The sequence below is a fragment of the Acanthochromis polyacanthus genome, chromosome 14, assembly GCF_021347895.1.
Source record: "Acanthochromis polyacanthus isolate Apoly-LR-REF ecotype Palm Island chromosome 14, KAUST_Apoly_ChrSc, whole genome shotgun sequence".
NCBI classification, from domain to species: Eukaryota; Metazoa; Chordata; class Actinopteri; family Pomacentridae; genus Acanthochromis; species Acanthochromis polyacanthus.
This window is the reverse complement of record NC_067126.1, coordinates 28,952,726-28,971,274: the sequence shown is the minus strand read 5'-3', so window position 1 is coordinate 28,971,274 and position 18,549 is coordinate 28,952,726. Positions and strand designations below refer to the sequence as shown.

At 41.2% G+C, this 18,549-nt stretch overlaps 1 protein-coding gene across 1 annotated transcript in view; it reads left to right on the top strand.

The window, feature by feature from the left end:
• The window catches only part of LOC110952572 (disco-interacting protein 2 homolog A-like), an 89,544-nt gene that overhangs the window by 50,746 nt on the left and 20,249 nt on the right, over positions 1 to 18,549 (top strand). The window contains 8 exon segments of the mRNA XM_051958638.1: positions 1,837 to 1,908; positions 6,463 to 6,582; positions 6,673 to 6,792; positions 10,473 to 10,742; positions 12,736 to 12,873; positions 16,544 to 16,663; positions 18,375 to 18,422; positions 18,425 to 18,549. Coding sequence (XP_051814598.1) covers positions 1,837 to 1,908; positions 6,463 to 6,582; positions 6,673 to 6,792; positions 10,473 to 10,742; positions 12,736 to 12,873; positions 16,544 to 16,663; positions 18,375 to 18,422; positions 18,425 to 18,549 — 1,013 coding nt within the window.

The following is an 18,549-nucleotide window of genomic DNA, read 5'->3' as shown; positions in this document are numbered from 1 at the left end:
TCCACGAGCAGCCAAAATACTCCAAACTCAGTGACCTACTTCTCTGTCTTTTGAGCAGACCTCATGCGGACAAGGATGCGTTGCAACGTTTTTGGCATTTTGATGACACTGTCATTTAGTGATGCGTTTGTTCTTTATGAGCTTCTAACTCACACTGCAAATATGCTGTATTTTGCTATTTCCTTTCTTCTTGGATAAAGGCATTCAAGGACACTGCGTTCTGTGTGTAGTTGACAAAGCAATCCACGCTGTGACAGCTACGACTAAAATGCAATTTTTTCCTCAATTCCTAAAAAATATACACTGCAGCTACAAGGACCGGATTTAAGGGTGAACTGTCAAATTGTAAAAAAAAAAACACAGCGTTGCCTTTGTCATACGAGGACAACAATGGATAAATTTTCCTAATTACTGTGTCATACATAATACTGTAAGTCAGAAATGAATGTAAACCAGATCCAGGTCACTTTATGCTGCTTATTGTCATTTAAGGAAGATAACGATCGCTCTTTTCATCACTTTCTAGCTAATTGTGGTGACAGAGCAGAGAAGAGATACACTATTACACAGCAGATTTAGGCACTTTGTTTGTCTAGGTCCATCTCACAGCACCATCAGGGAAGCATATTATTGGTCCCAAATCCATTTGGCAGCATGACAGTTACCCCAAGTACAGAGCCAGAGTCCTAAAGCACCATCTTCAGCCACAAGAATAACGAGGAGTCCTGGTATAGATGCTGTAGTCCCCACCGGGCCCTAAAATCTCTGCATCATCAAGTCCTTATATAGGGTTACATGAAGAGACAGAAGACATTGCAAAAGCCTGAATTCACAGAAGAAGTGGAACAAACTCCCTGCCAAGCATTTTGAGAAACTGTATGCATGTGTACCTGGGGGAACTGGTGCTCTTTGAAAGTCAAATTGATTTGATTTTGGCTTTTCTGTTTGCTGCATTCCCTATAAAGTTAATGGATAAATAAAAACTATTCATGGCATTGTCTCTGAAGACATCCTTACTTTACTTTTAGTTCGTAAAATTTTTGCACAGTAGTGTATTTCTGCATTTCCAGAGCCATGATATACCTTCACTGTCCACATGTTTCCTTATCTCTCTGTCCCCATCTGTCCTCATTTTTCTCTCTCTTCATTTACCGTACTTAAATTTCAGAAATGGAAAACCATATGCGTTGATATTCTTTTCAAATATGACTGCTGAATAACACACGGCCTGATCTGAAATTATGTGTGGGGAGACAACTGAGGCGGATTCAGTTTTTGCTGACAGCAGTGTTTTTTACTTTTGGTGAAAATATTGAGAGGGAAAATATTCCAGACAAATGATCTTTTAAATACCTCTTTCTCAGCTGATGCCATCATTCAAGTATTCAGAGGAAATTCTCCACTCCATGATTTTTTTATGCACTTACACGAGCAATTGCAGCATCACTTTTTGTGTGTGTGTGTGTGTGTGTGTGTGTGTGTGTGTGTGTGTGTGTGTGTGTGTGTGTGTGTGTGTGTGTGTGTGTGTGTGTGTGTGTGTGTGTGTGTGTGTGTGTGTGTGTGTGTGTGTGTGTGTGTGTGTGTGTGTGTGTGTTTGAGAGAGAGACATGCAGTTGGTAGGAGCTGATCATCTGCTACCCCAAACTGCATGTGGTGCCCCGTGGTGCCAGTGTGACCAGCCTGGCAGTGTGATCCTGAGGCAGTTGTGCGCGCACAGACACACACATAACACCAAGGCACGGCTGAGCTAATGACTCATCTCTCTGCCCCCCCCTGCCTTCTCTTTCTCTGTCTCTGTCTGTCTGTTCCTCTATTCCTCTGTCTCTGTCTGTACAGGGGACATCACTCAGAAGGGCTATGAGAAGAAAAGAGGCAAGCTGTTGGCACCGTACATCCCACAGATTCAAGGTAAGGCACACGGGCCTGCAGCACATTTTCTGTCCAGGACTGGTCTGATCTTAGCTCTGACTGCCTCTTAGCATAGCAGTTAGCATCGTGTCCTTACTGGAGCAAAGAGAATGAGAATAATCGTCTGGTAAAGTTACAGGAGATTTATTTATGTGACACATTTTGCTTTTATTATAAAACAAGCCACAATGGAGTTTGCAGAGGTGCAACTGAAGACACAGTAAGGAGAAATCAAAGCTTAAATCCCAGGGAAAAAAATGAAAGCAAAGTTAAAACTATTTCAGAAGTCGCCTGCAAAAGTTGAGTACATTTGGTATTTATTGAGATACTAGATCACACGTCACATGGTGATGAGGTTATCACAAGGGATACCGCAGTGAATTATGGAATTGCTTCTTCACTTATCTCATTAGATCATGTCTGCTAGTCTGCCGTTTTGCTTTTAATTCAGGACTTAATGGTGGTCTTGTGACTATCTGGTCTGTTATTAATACCTTAGTTCTTCATCAGCTATGTGCAGCCAAATGAAAGTAGTTGCCTAAAAAGCAAGAGAAGGAAAACATGAGGAAAATTGTTATCTAGAGATCTCTGTCTCAATATATTTTTGAGTGCTTTTTATGCTGCTTTCATAATGCAAATGCTAAGCTCTTGATAGTAAGTGATTACTCTTTTCAGGTAAGTTGTTTGTCTTACAGGACGCAGATTATTTAGGGGATTTTTTTCTATTTTTTTGCCAGACTGTTCATATTTGTACTTGCCATCCTGTGTCTGCCAGTGGGTGTTTGAGAAGAGAGGTATTCATTTTGAAAAACTGGGAGGTGTGAAGTTAGTGTGTAGTATTTATCTGTGTGGGGGCGACATACAGTATATTTATATATCTACCAAGTGTATTTTTAGGCCCAGTTATGCAGTCAGTCGGTCTTAGTCGCTTCTGGCAGCCTATAAATCGAGGTGGTTTGCGGTGAATCCCAAAGAGGAGCTGCTGTCTGTATGCTTCTCCATCCTCTATCTGATGTCCATAGCAGTCTTTGGTTTGGCTCATTCTCACAACACCGAGCCTAAGTGGAAACCAGAGTCTGGTGTGGGCTGCTCATTCGAGGCTTTCCACTAGAGTTAGCAGGTCTGTTATTTAGCTTGGGTGGATCATCTCCTTCATTCTCTTGCTCCCTCTCACTCTTGTTATCACGGTCTTGATGTTTTCTTTGTGTTATTCATTGTTCGAGCCATTCGGTCCGGATCTTTACACCTAAATAAGGGAAGTGATGGATATAGAGCAGAAATAGAAAGGCTTTGGAGTGGGTGAGATACTTCATATACAGCACATGGCGTCAGTAGGATGAATAGATGTGTTGGGATTTAATGTCCTCCATCCGGCACAATGAATCAATGGGTTATTGTTTAACAGCTGCATGGTTAAAATAGTCCTATAGACTGTAGGCCTCTTCCTGCCTGAATTCATAAGATATTTTACTGCCTTCCATTTCACTGTCATCCTTTGATTATGTTTCAGTGTTTGGATTTTACTGCAAATAATTGCTTTCAGTACTTCCGAGCTATTAGACAGTAAATAAGAATGAATTGGTTACATGTGAGTGAACGTTGATTAGCATCAAGTGAAGCCCCGATTAGCGTTGTTTGCCTCTCTTCAGTGGAAATACAGATATACAGTTTGAATTGTGTTAAGTGGTAGTTCTTTTCTTCACTTTCACTTTATGACAATGAATGCAGCCCCTGCTCTTTTGAACTGCTAAACTGTTATTTTTCAGTCATTTCTAAGGAACATGTGAAATTTCGTGAGTCTGACTCATATGTACAACTTTTTATTTGATGCAAGTCGTTAGCAAAGCATATTTGCTCTCTAGGAAGTAATAAGACACACACATGTCATCATCCACCGCACTGGTAAGTAAGTGCTGGCATCAGACAGGTGGCAAAAATTCATCAGGGTTCGCTCTGAACCAATAAAGACATCTGCTGTGCATGAGCACGCCTCCGATTGGCTCATTGTGGTGTGTCTCTGAAGTGTGTTCTGCCCAGCAACCGGGTCTGGTGTCCTGGTTTGTTTTATAGACCTGTTTCCTTCGGGAGCAGGGGAAAGGCCGTGGTGTGACTGGGCTGTCAGAGCGATGTGAGGGACCAGCATATATTAATGTGTCTATCCATGCTCAGGGGATGCAGCATATGTGTGTGTGCATGAGTCAGGCTCCATGTGCGGTGTGTCCTTAAATGTCCTCAGATCTTATTTTTACCTTATGCAGTGTCTGAAACTCGTGTTGTTTTGCAGATTTACTTCAAGTGTGTGATTGTTGCTCAGCATTGCAGTGTGTGTGCTGCTGCTGTCTGAGAGTTGCTGACGGTGTGGAGCGCACTGATCCCCACTAAGCTGCCGCTGAAAAGCCCGGCAGCCTGATGGCTGGCTGGCCGGGTGTCTGACGGGCCAAGAGGCTAGATGCTGGATCCAGCTAGCTGAGTGTGGTGTGGTTAGGACTCTGTCCTCAGCAAAACTGTTTTCTAATTTGTGTTTAAGCAAAGGCCACCACTTTGTGTGGTTTGTTAGGTCAGGTAAAAAAAGACCACAACATCAGAGCAACCTCAAAACTGTCAGTTTGGTTGTAAATGTTTTTTATTTAACTGTACTCTTAATTTTAGGATCATTTTGTGGGTTTGCTGTCCTTTTGCTATGCCACAATATGACAGTGCTTCCATTTGTTTTCATTTAGTCTTAATCAAATTATTGTAAGCTGTAATTAAGTCTGTGTTCACATTAGGTCACAGCTTCAGCTGTAATTTAGAACTGATGCTACAGTAGTTCTATCTTTTATCATTTGGCACTGGCTCAATGGTTGATAGTGACTGAATAAAATTATCCAAGTACTGTATTTAAATACAGTTTGGAGATATTTGTACTTTCCTTTTATGCAACTTTATCTTCCATTCTATTACATTTTAGAAAGAAACACTGTACTTTCCACTCCACTATTTTTATTTAACAGCTTTAGTTACTCATTTCTCCTCAAGTTAAGATTTGTCACAGTGAATAATAGAATAAGCTACTGAAATATAACTTATTCCTTAAGCTTAAGCTAGTGTTTTTATAAGTTTTTGGCTTCTGACATCTTAGAAAGAGTAGTTAGCAGTTAGGGTAACATTTCATATGTTTGTTCACCAAGTAGTTTTTTCACATTGAACTTCTTACATGGTTTAATTTCAATAAATGTTAAAATGACACAATATCTCACCAAAAATAAAAGGTTAGAGAAAAAGCCTTGAGGGACTTGGGCACCATACTTACACTAAAGGTAATGTATTCAGTTATTTGCTGTGCTACTGCTTTGATGGTTATCAAACATGCAGTCTTTGGGCATTAGAAACTAGACTGTGTGCTGGAATAAATTTTGAAAGGGCAGGTGGAAACTGGAAGGAGTCAGTGGAAACATGGCACTAGTTTGTGTTATTTATCAAGACAAAGCTGTCGAACTACAGAAGCATTCCTTTAAACTTTATTCTCCTCTGTCTTGTTGTCAAGCAAACCTAATTACACGACTGTTAGATGCAGTGTTATCATCCAGGCTCTGCTGCTTTGAAAGATTCCTGTCCTATTGTGTTTCATGCTGTCCTTCAATTCCATTTAAAATGGCATCTAAAACCTGTCATTTCTTAGCATAAAAATACAGACAAGTTGTTCATGTTGTTGAATTATTTGTGTGTGAATTAAAAGTTGTAACATGCAAATTAACAGGGAGGTTGATGAAAATTCTTTGCAGTTAACAGGCAACTTGTCCAAAGTATATCGGCTTGTTGCCAAATGTCAAAAGGTTGAGCCGGATCAAAAATTCAATCTACAGTAGAATAATATTAATCTAATTTAGTCATCTGTCATGGCATGAGTTCTCATCAGAATTCATTCTTGAGTTATTTTACTTTATCCTCCCTGCATACTTCAAATATGTAACAATGGAAACCTCAGAGGAAGAAGCATACTGATAGAGCTTGTTCTTCTGTATGTGGTGACCTTCCTTCAAGCAGTGGTCTTGGGTTTTCCCTCTGATGCTAACCACTAGTTAGTTAGTTAGTGACGTTCAAATGAGGATTGCATAAGTTAAAGCATGAATCACTGCTTGAGTCATACACTGCATTGGGAGGCTGATGAGTTTGAGAGTCTGATAATTTTAGAACTCTCCAGTAAGAAGATGTTGTGTTTTTGACATTCATGGTGCTTAATCACCTCCTTTCAGTTATGGCTGTGTAATTTGCATTTTGTTCCCTCGGAACGCTTGGAGGCAGCTGGAGAGCTGTGAGAGAGAGGCTGGATTAATTAAAATGAATACTTTCTCATCTCCAAACTACTGTATTCAAAGAAAGCAGCATAAGTAGGGATTACGATTAAGCTCCTGGATACTTGATCTGGTCAAGCAATACTTGGCACCGTCACTTTATGTCCAAGGCACATTCTGCAAAGAGTGGTTTTGTTGGTATTTGTGAAATTGATATTGATATACTTTAAGTTTCTGTTCTAAACTGTAATTTTCCTGCCTTTGTTATGTTTCTCTGCAGGTGTAGATCCATCTCTGCAAATTGACAACCGGATCCAGGCCTCATCCCAAGCTATACTTCCTGGTTCCAAACACAACAAGTCTCGGGCTGCCAACACCCGGGATGAACGCTTCAGATCTGGTAATCATGTGTCCGTACTGCCAAAAAATTTTAAATGTCTAGTTTTGTTCCTGAGTACTTTAGCTAAACTGTGCTGATTTGTTTCCTTAGATCTGCACACAGAAGCTGTCCAAGCAGCTTTGGCAAAGTACAAAGAGAGGAAGATGCCCATGCCCTCCAAGAGACGATCTGTGCTAGTTCAGTCTTCTGTCGAGGCATGCACCCCGCCAGGTGGGACCTCTGTTCCTTTAAATTCACTGTCCACCTATATCAGAGTCTGCGCTGTGTGCACACAGCCTGGTTCTATGTTCTCACTGGGGTGTTTGTTTCATATGTTCCCATGAGCATTAGAGTGTAGGATGCTGACACTCTGTTGTGTTCAGTGACTGATCGAAAGTGATGCTGCCAAGTCTTTGCTACTGGAAAGAAAATGTGCAGTTTGATGAATGTGTCCATTCTTTGTAACCATAAAGGACCCAGTTCTGACCGCTGTGTTCTCAGGCAGACCTTCCCACATGAGTTGCATAATGGATGCATAATCAGATTTTGAGCATCATCTCAAAATGTCGACCTTTTGCCTGCTTTTATAACCGTTTGCAGTGTGTGGGCCAGTTCATTTGAATTGTTTTCATTTATTTCTGAATTTCATTGTGCAGCCTCTTGTTTTCAAGAGTTTTAAGGCCCAAAAAGCCCTTTTCATTTCTTTCAATATTTCAGCAAGCTGTATGTGCAAGATTTGATAACCGACTCAAACACTGCGCTGACTTTATCATTGGTGTATGAGGTGGGGGGCCTTAAAGCCTCAAGTCTTGGATAAAGAGAGAGGACACAGCAGTAGAGCAAGTAACCGGATTAAGAGCTCAGACATTTAGGTTTGAATAGGAAAGGGAGAGGGACTCTTCATGGTTGTTTTGACTTACTCTGAGTGAAATACTGTAATCTTCTTGGATAAGGTGCATAGGTACAGCGGACAGATCAACATCATATACGGAATGTACAATATGATCTGGGCACCAGCTGCTTTTTTAAGGTTAATGGCAGCAGCAGATGTAGTTGTAGCTGTTTTAGCATTTCATCTGTGATTTAAGTTTAAATAGCCTATCAAGATTAGGTTAGCAAATGTTTTTCATGGGCCATAAAAGTAATATGTGAAGTTTTTGGCCATCAGTTCCACTAATATTTGGATAAAGAGGTGCTGGTATTGTAGGTATCTGTGTTTTTCATCGCTTGTCTTGCTTATCTGCAGTGGTCAGCTTGCATACTACATTTCTGATTATGAGGAACCATTGCTAATATGAGAAAAAAATCTGTCAGATTTTTTTGCCATCTTTGCCTTTATTGGACAGTCAGTAGTGAAGAAGCAGGTGGGAAACACAAAATGACAGAGGAGGGTACGCCGTTCAAGACAGGTCCTAAGCTGGAAGTGGTGATGCCCATTAGATGACCATTTGTCTACCGAGGTGTTCCACTGAGGCCTTGTTTAAGCACAGATGCAGCCAATGTAGAGACCAGTAGTTGAAGCATGCATAAAATAATGGAACTAATATATGAGAACCATGCAAAAACAATGCTGATCAATTAGTTGGTTGTTTGTCGTTGCATGACTTTCGTTCATGTGGAAATGTGTCATTATAAGTATAGTATAATAACTTTGGTCATCCCCTGAATGATCATCTAGTGCCATTGTTAAGTTGAAATGTGTCCAGTTCTTTGGCATCTTATGGTGGACGTATTAACATTATACCTGCTAAACATCAGCTTGTTGATGTTGTCATAGTGAACATGTTAGCATGTTGACATTAGCATTTACCTCAGAACCTATTGAGCGCAAGTACAGTTTCTCAATCTCATTATCAGCACAGTAGTTAACTTTGCAATTGATGAACGTGATGCACTGTATAAAAAATACATCGGTCAAGGATATATAAACCTGGAAGCTCCAATATGTACAGTATTACATTATTAGTACATGATCATTATAGTCACCATTATGATGTTGCTTTAACCAGTATGACTGAATCAATTTTCTGACAACCCAAATCAGTCATAGCCTGCTCAGGCTTGTAAAAACTGGACTGAAGCTTCACTATTACATCTGTTTGTTATTGCTTGATCAAAATATTTCATTATTGCGTAAGAACTGAGCTCCCAGCATATCTTTTTCTGTATCTGCTTTCTATCTTCTCATCAAAATCCTTCCATCACTGCCTGCATTCTTTGTCTTACTCTTTACTATCTGTACTTGTTTTTGTCTATTTTTCCATCACAAATGCCTCTTTTTTTCCTTCTTCATCTTCTTTCCCCTTGTTCCTCTGTTTCTTCTTTGCATTTGTTCTCTGACTCTCTTTCCGTCTCCCCCTGTCTAACTGTGTCAAGGTTACTGCGATGCGGGGAGAGATTGGAGAGAGGCAGAGGAATAACAAACAGAATCATAAATACGAGATAACCCGCTTGAGTCCACTGGTTGTAGAAACATAAAATTGGTTTGTTATATTTACACCCGATACAGCCCTCCTTTGGCCAAGGCCAAGGCCAGAAGGAAGCTGAGGGAAACTAGCAGCGATTTTAATGGTGTCTCAACTGGTAGACTTTACTTGTAACTACATACTGAGAATGATTAGCAGGATTAATTACATGAAGGCTCATTACTTCAGAGAACATCCATCAGGCATGTGCTGATCACACACACAGTCTTAATTTCTGTTTTCTAGATCTCTGTTTTTTAATTGTCTCTCTCTCTTTCTCATCCTCTCAGTGGACTTGGGATCGCTTTTCTGCATTATTAAAGCTTTTTTTTGCACAATGTGCTTAAGGGCTTTAGTGTAGTATTTCGAAATGTGTGAATGAGTTCTGCAGTTTTTTGTGGGGCTGCTTAGTTGGCGTCACTGTTTACATGGTCAGTGATGAATAATAGGAAAATGTGTGACCTTTCTTGGTGATTTGAACAAGTGTTTACGGTTTTAATATTCCATTTTCTGAAATGGTTGATGCCTAAGCACTTGTAGCCCTTTCATTGCACTGAGTTCTCTGCAGAATACAAATCTAAGACTAGCCTGCTGTTGTGTAACTTTAATGATCCTGTCAAAAGAACAGGCATTTCTGGGAGCTTGGCAGATGAAGTGGAATGTGTTCATTTTGAATGATTGTTATGTTGCTTTGAAACTGTTCCTGCTTGGGCTATTTTTGATGAGACCAACTGCTCACTGTTGCCTCAAGGGAGAGACAGTAAACTCATCAGTGGCTGGGGTTGAGTCCAAGTCACAGTACCTTAAGCATACTCTGCATTTTCAAAGTTTTTTTCTCACAAACAATAGGCAGTACATTTCGCTCGGCTACGGCAGTTTGTGCTTGTAATGTGTGCAAGGGCAGTATGTATCTATGTTTGAAGTTTTCTTAAAGAAGACATACCGATATCAGTTACACAATATACAAATGTATTAAAAGACTCCAATAGAAAAGTTTTTTTGTCTTTAAACATTAATCCTTTGATGACTGCAGCCCAGCAAACCAGGCACATAATTTATTGTTCCTGCTCTTGCCGTGTACATCTGAAACAGTCCGATTTGTCCGTCGCCAGAGTTTGTTACACTTTATAATTGATATATAGTACATGCTGCGTTGTTATGCATGGAGTCATATTTTAAAAGCAAACTCTACCAGGGAAACCATCAAAAATATTGAAATAATCATCTATAGGCTTAATGACTTCTCCATCAACATCATTTTGTCATCTCACTGGCTTATATGTACTTTGTCTAGTATGTATAAGTACAATAATGTATCATCTGCATATCATCTAAACCCTGTAGAAGTTTTTCATTGTCTTCTTTTTTTTCCCGGTGACATTGTAGACAGCCCCATGTTCTTGTCCACTGTTATGACGCTGCCCTGTCTTGACCTGTCAAACACAGACACCTCCTCAGCGTCAGAAGACGAGGGCTCACTGCGCCGGCAGGGACGTCTGGCCACCTCCACGCCCTACCAGGGCCACGGCCACCCAGCCGTTGAGCACTGGTTTAACCGTGTCATCCAGGGTTCGTCCACCTCATCCTCCGCGTCATCCACCTCATCCCACCCGGGAGGGAGATCCGTCACCACCACCAACACCTCTGCCCACGCAGCCCTCAACGCCAACGCCGCAGCTACAGCATTGGCCGACCTAATGGCACACACCCAGCTAGGTCAGTGACATGCACACAGTCTCACACGGCATCGCTACGGTTTGACCGATGTGTTGTTGTTTTTTTCCCCTTTTAACTGATGCAGTGCTTTCATCTAGTTAGCACAGAGGTAAACATATTTAATTCAATATTGCTCAAATGCTTTTTACCTCCTTTGTATCAGAATGAGATAATGTGTTAATTCCAAACAGGATAGGAGTTTTAGATGTTTAAAATTTTCTTCATAATGTTCTCACAAGTGTAGGTTTGGATTTCAGTTTCTTTAGGGTAACCTTCACAATACAATTGCTTTCAATCACAGTTGTTCACCAAGCCTGCAGAATCCTCTTTTTAGCTATATTAATGTCACTTATATCTATAGTACAGAAATAATTAAATACGTGACCTCTGATGCACACATGCACATTAATCAGGGAGTCTAATGACAGATTTTATGTTTTTCCCATTGTCTTACATTTGTTAAATTCAGCAGAAATTTGAGTGAATACGAATATTGCCAGCCAGTCAAATGTTTTGTTATATCAAGGTAACATCTTAACCTGTATTATGTCGCGCAGACTGTTTTTCTACAATGGTAGCATAGTCGCAGACAGACAGCATTGTCCTATACATCTTTTCCTTTCGAAGCCTTATCTCCCTCCTGACACACAGAAGCATGATAGCAAGACAAAAGAACCAGCGGCAGAGTTTTAATTCTCGTCTTTCTAATTAGTCTCCACCGTCTGCCATCTCACTGTCATTACGTCATTGTGAAAAGCTCGCGGCCACATCTCTGTCAAAATTGCTTGTTCCATGTTGCCATGTGAGTGTCACAGGCTAGTTAATGAGTGGATTTATCACCATCAGTCTCACAGGCGAGAGATGGTGTCTTGCTTACTTGTGTGTGTGTGTGTGTGTGTGTGTGTGTGTGTGTGTGTGTGTGTGTGTGTGTGTGTGTGTGTGTGTGTGTGTGTGTGTGTGTGTGTGTGTGTGTGTGTGTGTGTGTGTGTGTGTGTGTGTGTGTGTGTGTGTGTGTCCATGTGTGTCTGTATGTGTTGCTGGCACAAAGGTATCCTATTAGGATGGAGCTGTCTGATTTTTTTTTTTCCTCCAGCCCATCTTGCCTCAAGGTTGCTGTCATAAAGTAGCAACAGTGACTGGTGCTGAATGAAGCTGTAAATAAATCTCCCGTATTACCCTGTTCCTTGGCCCCTCAAACACCGATTCTATCTGTCATTCACCATGACAGCTCGTACGCCGACTTACATAGACAACATTTTAAGCTAATGTGGATGACGGTAATGACCAAACAAACATGACTTTTGGTTTTGAAATCTGCCATTTTCCAGTTCCAGCTACACCATACCACTGACACTGTCACATGGGTATTAATTTAGCTCCATGTGGATTACTGACATTGCTGTGCAGTGATGTAGAACTGTACTGCATAATATTTAGAAACCTTTTAATTAATAATCATCTCCTTGGCAGCATGAACAAAAATGAACAGTTGCGAGCTTTTGAAATGTATATATTTTGTCAGATCTGTTGTCGTGGATTGCCTGAAGTAGGCAGAGAGTATACTGTGGGGCTCACCTAAGCATCGTGATACCAACTGATCTGGAAAGCTTCAGCCACCTAATTTAGAATTTAGCACAAAAAGTGGGGACAAATGAAGCCCATCAGAATGTCCTCAGGCCTGCCTGTTAATCACGTTTGACAGCCAACTTGCTTTGTATGGATTTCTTACTCGCTGGGGGGAACGTAAAAATATTCATTTATTGTTGTGGCAGGTAGTTAAGATAGAAGTAAAATGTAAAATAACTGTTAAAATATGGTCCTCTGCAGTTAACACTTTACCCTGACAGATAATAGGGCTTTCAGACTCTCAGTCAAATCCCTGTCAGTGCAGTTTGTGTCTGCCAACCCATGAAGTGGACTTTCATATAGTTAAAGGAGCCCAAAGTCGGCCTGGCATTTGACCTTTTAACCCCCGACACCCCACTCATCACAGATAACCACTCGGCGCCCCCTGATGTGACGGGGCTGTCGGAGCGCTCCTCGTTTCACGGGGAGCGGCCCCAGGTGGCCTCGGTGCGAGGCGTTTCCCGCAGCTACAACCACCACACCAGCGTCATGGAGACCGCAGATGGTGAGTTCCTTACTCACGCACACACACATGTACAGCCACACAGAAAGCCACCTCCCTTTTCCTTTCTCCCCTGCTGTCTGTCCCTCTGTCTTCTCCTCAGTCAGTCTGACTGGCACAAGCTACTGACTGACCCTCTCATGTTGCCATGGCTACAGTGCACCTCTCCAAACCCCGCCCGCCCCTAGAAATCTTCGATGTTTCTAGCTTAATGTTTGATGTTGTTAACGAATACAAACATAGATCATTTTGGTGTACAGAGACGTTTCACTTGAGTGAACAGAAAATACTCTGAGTCGTAACATAAACCAGACTATTAGGATGTATTTTACTCAGTTCTTGCCGTGTTGTTAGTGAATCTTTGCATGAAATAAACAGCCTCCAAACATTATTCATCATTCAAACAGTGACTTGTTTGTATGCACCAAGTGCTTCCACCAGAGTAGTAAATGGCCCGTTAAAAGATGCATAACCAGTAAAATAGAAGTACTAAAATATGAATTTATCTGCTGTTTTTTTCCTTATCATTAACAGCTTGATGTCAAGATTTTTGTTAGGGATTCACATTTAAAAGAAAACTGTTGCAATAACATTTATGTTTGTTCAGGATAACAGCTGCAGATGACCCTGAAAGTAACCCCAACATGTTCCTGTCATCCTTTTATCTTCATTCATTCGATATGTTAATAACCCGGCAGCCTGAAAACTGCAATATACCTTCAGCCGAGTCTGTATTATTTCTGTTGCCATCCTTGCTCTGGGTTGTTGAAATGCTAAACCAGCCCACCTAGCTGTCACATAAAGCAGAAAGTAGTTGTTAAAAGCCATAAACAATGTCATTTTCATGGCTTCTGTTTTGCTGTGTGGTGCTCAAGACATTTCAAACCCATATCTCATTTGCATGGTTTCCTACACGGGTTATTAAAAAAAAATGACAAAAATAACACAAACAGGAAAAGCCAGCCTTGTTGTGGTACAAGAGCATCAGCTCTTCAGAAGCCCACTCTCACCTACACGTGGCAGCTGGTAGATGTCGCACACATTCATACACAGACACAGAAAGTTGGCAGGATTGTTTCATTGACATCCTGATGTGTCTCTCCTCTAGGCTGTGAGTGGAGAGGTGAAGGATCCCTCACTTTAATTGATGGTATTTATAACTGTTCCTCCAACTCTATAGCAGTGTGTGCTCTATGTGCACTCTGCTGCGTGTGCATTCGTGTTTGTTTGTGTTTTTTGCCTTCACGCCCACCGTCAGGTCTAGCACTTGTCCGAACCGTGTGTGTTTTACAAAAACGTATGCAAAGCTACAGTGGATTCAGTCATACAGTGTGTGTGTGTTTATATATGTGTATGCGTGTGTGTTCGTACAGCTCAGTGTGTTGCAAAGGCTTTGCCATTTATAGCATCTACAAGAAATATCTAACCTGAATGTTGTCAAAATTGGTTTCGCTGAAGCACATTGTGATAAAAGGTCTTTTCTACGACAGGTGTGACTATTCATTGGATGTGTTAATAATTAGCATGCTGACATTCTGGTTCCTTATCTCGAAGTGAGAAAGCTAAGACCTGTCAGTTTCTGTTTCTCACTACATCGTGTGACATCAGCCAGTTAGCCCACAGCCACACTGCGGCTTCTCTGACGGCAGCCGTCTCGCACTGCTGGCATTTTCTTATCGACACATAGCTGGGTGTAGAAAACATGCCACACAGTGAATTGGGTTCCAGCTGCATTCTGTTACTGACGCTGTATGTGTTGGTCTCTTGATTACTCTTGAGCACAAATCCTGTGGTGCCTGGTAATATACTGTATTATTTATATTTCCAACAAATTCAATGAAAAGACTAAAACCAACAGTGAATTAACTCTACTCGTGTTTTTTTTTTTGTGTATCGAAAGCCTGATGTAGCCTATTCCTCTGTGACATCAACTTCCAGTGTTGTCTAAAAAAACATAATATTTTGATGTGAAAAACATATCAAAAGAACCACATTGTTGCAATAGGAGACTTGTTATCTCACTATTTTGTTAACCCAGGGAGCTGTCATTTGTTTTGAGTCAATTGCACTCATACCATGCTGCTTAATTAATATTAATCCAAGCTGAAAATAGTCTCTAACAAATACACCGGTAAAAACACGTCCTTTCCTGTTTGAATAAAGTGTGATAAAAACAACAGTGCTGAGCTGGTACAGAAAGTTTAGGGTTTTACAAATTAAACTATGCATGTATTGTACATTTTAAGTCTTAAGTGGCAGGCAAACAGTCTTGAGGCCAGCAGATAGTGTTGGGAAAAGTTGTGACTCATGCTATGTTGATTTTGGTTTGGGATTTGTTAGCATGAAGAAAAAAAAAGAACAACTTCAGCTTTCATTCCATCTTCATTATGATACTGTTTTGGTACTAAATGCACTTCTATATGCCATATATGTAGTACATATTACAGCAAAGACATGGTGTATGATTTTATAGCCAGTGTTAGCTTCACTAATTTCATACAGCAGATGTATAAATGATAAAATCATGAGCACATTAATTACGGTCTTCATCACAGGCAGGTCCTGGTTGGCTGTGATATGAATGATCAGGGCTCATGAGTGGATGGGGTTCAGTGCTTGTGTGTCAGGGGTTTTCTAATTGGCCCATCAGGTGCTGAGCTGACCCCCACATGTCTGCTCCCAGTACATCTGTCCCTACATGAGGAGGCAGAGTCTGTCTTAGCCAGGCTTATTATAGTGAGATAAATCAGGCAAGCTGTGTGCAGCTGTGGCCTTCAGCTCCTGTGGCTGCCTGGAATGTCTGACACAGCCCCCCCGTTTCAAAACTAAGTATGAATTCATATGGTGGAAATAATGTCTGATGATTATAGTCTGAACCCATAACTGAAATGTGAGGGAAGTCTAACTGGACAACTCCTCTATTTTTTTCATTCAAAGTCTGTTATTTCTGTTGTTTCTGTTGTTTCTCTCGTTCTCGCTCCTTTCTTGCTCCGTCACTCAGCTTCTATTGTCTCGGCGAAGGTTCGTGTCTTTGAGATTATGCTTTTTAAATATGTTCTGACTCAGTTTTCTGATAGAAACAAGTATGAAGGAGTTGAAGTTCAACATGCGTCAGAAGATTTACATATGTTTTGTCTTGACTTGGCATTAACTATAGCCTCTCATATTTCTGAATTTTGTAGTGCATGTGAAACAGACACCTTTTCAGACACCTCATGAATCACTCGCTGCAGAGGGGACATCTTTGTTGCTAGGCAGCAGGCGAGGCAGCTCCTTGTTTCTGATGTATTTAGCCTGTGAGGTTCGAATCGTCAATGATTCTAGAGAATCCTGACTGAAAGATTGTGACCTCCAGGTGACTGTAGAGGACCTCGTGGTTCACTGTTTTGTTGTCTTGCCAAGTGTGCGTGACAGCTGGTTGTCCTCTATGTGTCATTAGAGAGCCACACTAACCTTTCTTTTCTTTTCTTATCTGTCCTCCTCTTACCCACCTCCCTCTCCTTACCTCATCAATCTCTCAATCAATCTGTCGACACATGCCTTTCTCCCACCTGCTCCATCGCATCTCCACTTCGATTTTGTCACGTCTGTATTTCTCTCCATATCTTCGTCCTGCCATGTTTGCTCTCCCCAAACCTTTTTTCTGTTCATCCCCCTCAAACTCATTTTGTAGGTGTTCCAGTCAACAGTCGCGTCTCCAACAAAATCCAGCAGCTGCTCAACACACTGAAGAGACCAAAGCGTCCGCCATTGCGCGAATTCTTTGTTGACGACTTTGAGGAGCTTTTGGATGGTAAGCCGAGTTGAAAATGATTATGTTGCTTCTATTAACCCTCTAAACCTCAAGCAGTTTCTGGGCATTTTTTGCTACTGTCACATTTTTACTCACTGTGGGCTCATTTGTTACTGCAATATAAAATCCTGAACCCTTATAAAATGGCACAACATCACTAGAAGTAGAGAGACCCCAAATGTGTCTTGTTTAGTGTCACAAAATCATAATGATGTCATTCCTTAAAAAAAAATTTAAACGAAAGTTACATTTCTTTCATAATTTGTTTTGCGCACAGGGGTTACCAATTGTGGAAGAAAATGGTGACTGTCAAAACTATATTGTTAAATTTGTTTTCATGCTTGTCTCCTGTCTGCTCTGTGTAAACACTGCCTGTACTTCAGCTGAAAAGGCCATGAATTTTGTCATGTCACTCTTATTTTCAGTATATAGTCATAGCGTATTAATCAAGCTGTTTATTTTGTATTTCTTTTAAGATTTTGATATTTTTCCGACCGAATGGCGGAGCACCAATAAGTAGGACTGTTACAAAGATGACTGTTTTTACAATTTCTGGTCCTGATGAATGGTGTACATTTGAGGTTTTTTTTGTTTTTGTTTTTGTTTTAGATACCATGTCTTTTGACTACGCAGGGGCTTTTGGAGTTCAGAAGGTTAAGTCAGCAAATTAAAATGAATAGCAGAACATTATTTTCAGCATAATGATCAAAAGCCTCACCAGTTAAATGCTGAATTGGACACGTTGCCCTTTTGAGTGTGACAGTCACATCAGCTTTAAGATATTTAAGTTTTTCAGCTCCATCACTGGTTATTTCACCAAATCGTGTTAGCATAAGTAGAGATAAAAGTGTCACAGTGACCTTACCAGGCCTCATGGATAAACAGTCAAGACACGCTTTTAGGCCAGTGGTGTTTATTTTCTCTCTTGGTGAAGCTGAGACCACCAGGTGTGCAAAGGGGCTTGTTGGTAAAACCGAGTGCTCACATAGTGGACCGACCCTGCCTAACCATTTCCTCCATTCCAACCAGCCCATCATGGGTTTTGGGTGGTACTCTGCCACCCTGAATAAACACTGCAAATGAAAATGCAGCAGGAATAGTAATACCTCAGCAGGTATTTGTGAAGCCTCCCTGGTTTTTGGCACAGAGGTTGTGGTATGGCACGCCACGGTGGTCTGCTCGGTGTGAGCACTAAAACACACACAAATGTGAAACAACAGCAGGCTGAACACTTTCTGTCCCTGATAGAGGTGTTTGATTTGGCGAGGGTACGGCTGCCAACACTCTGAAACTATGCTGAATTGCACTTATCAGAGAGTTTAGAGTGTGCAGGGGATAGTGATGGATAGATGGGAATCAAATCAAAACGCGAGTAAGGTGTGTAGAGGATAAGAGAAGAGACACCTGCACCTTTCAGTAAGCAGTAGCTCCAAGTTGCATACAAATAGGCAGCAAAGACTGATAAGGACAGAACACCTGTAATCCTTCACCCGTTCACTACCTTCTCATTGTTTCTCAATCTTACACTCCCTTTAATGCCCAGCTTCTCTTTAAGAGTGTTGTTTAATTCACAAATTTGCTATTCTCTTGTAATTTATTCAACTCATCAGACATGGGCGTTTTCTTTAGCAGCTCAGGAGCTAAATCTCCTTGGCCACTCAGTATACCCTCTGAACCATCCTCACAAAGATTCCCTTCTCCGTGTGTTTAGTCCAGCAGCCAGATCCCAACCAGCCAAAGCCAGAAGGCCAGCAGATGAGTCCCTGGAAGGAGAGCCTCTCGGAGTGGTCACCAACTGGCCTCCCTCCTTGCCAGCAGCCTTACAAAGGTGGGGCACCACTCAGCCCAAGAGCCCCTGTCTGACAGCACTCGACAATGCTGGCAAG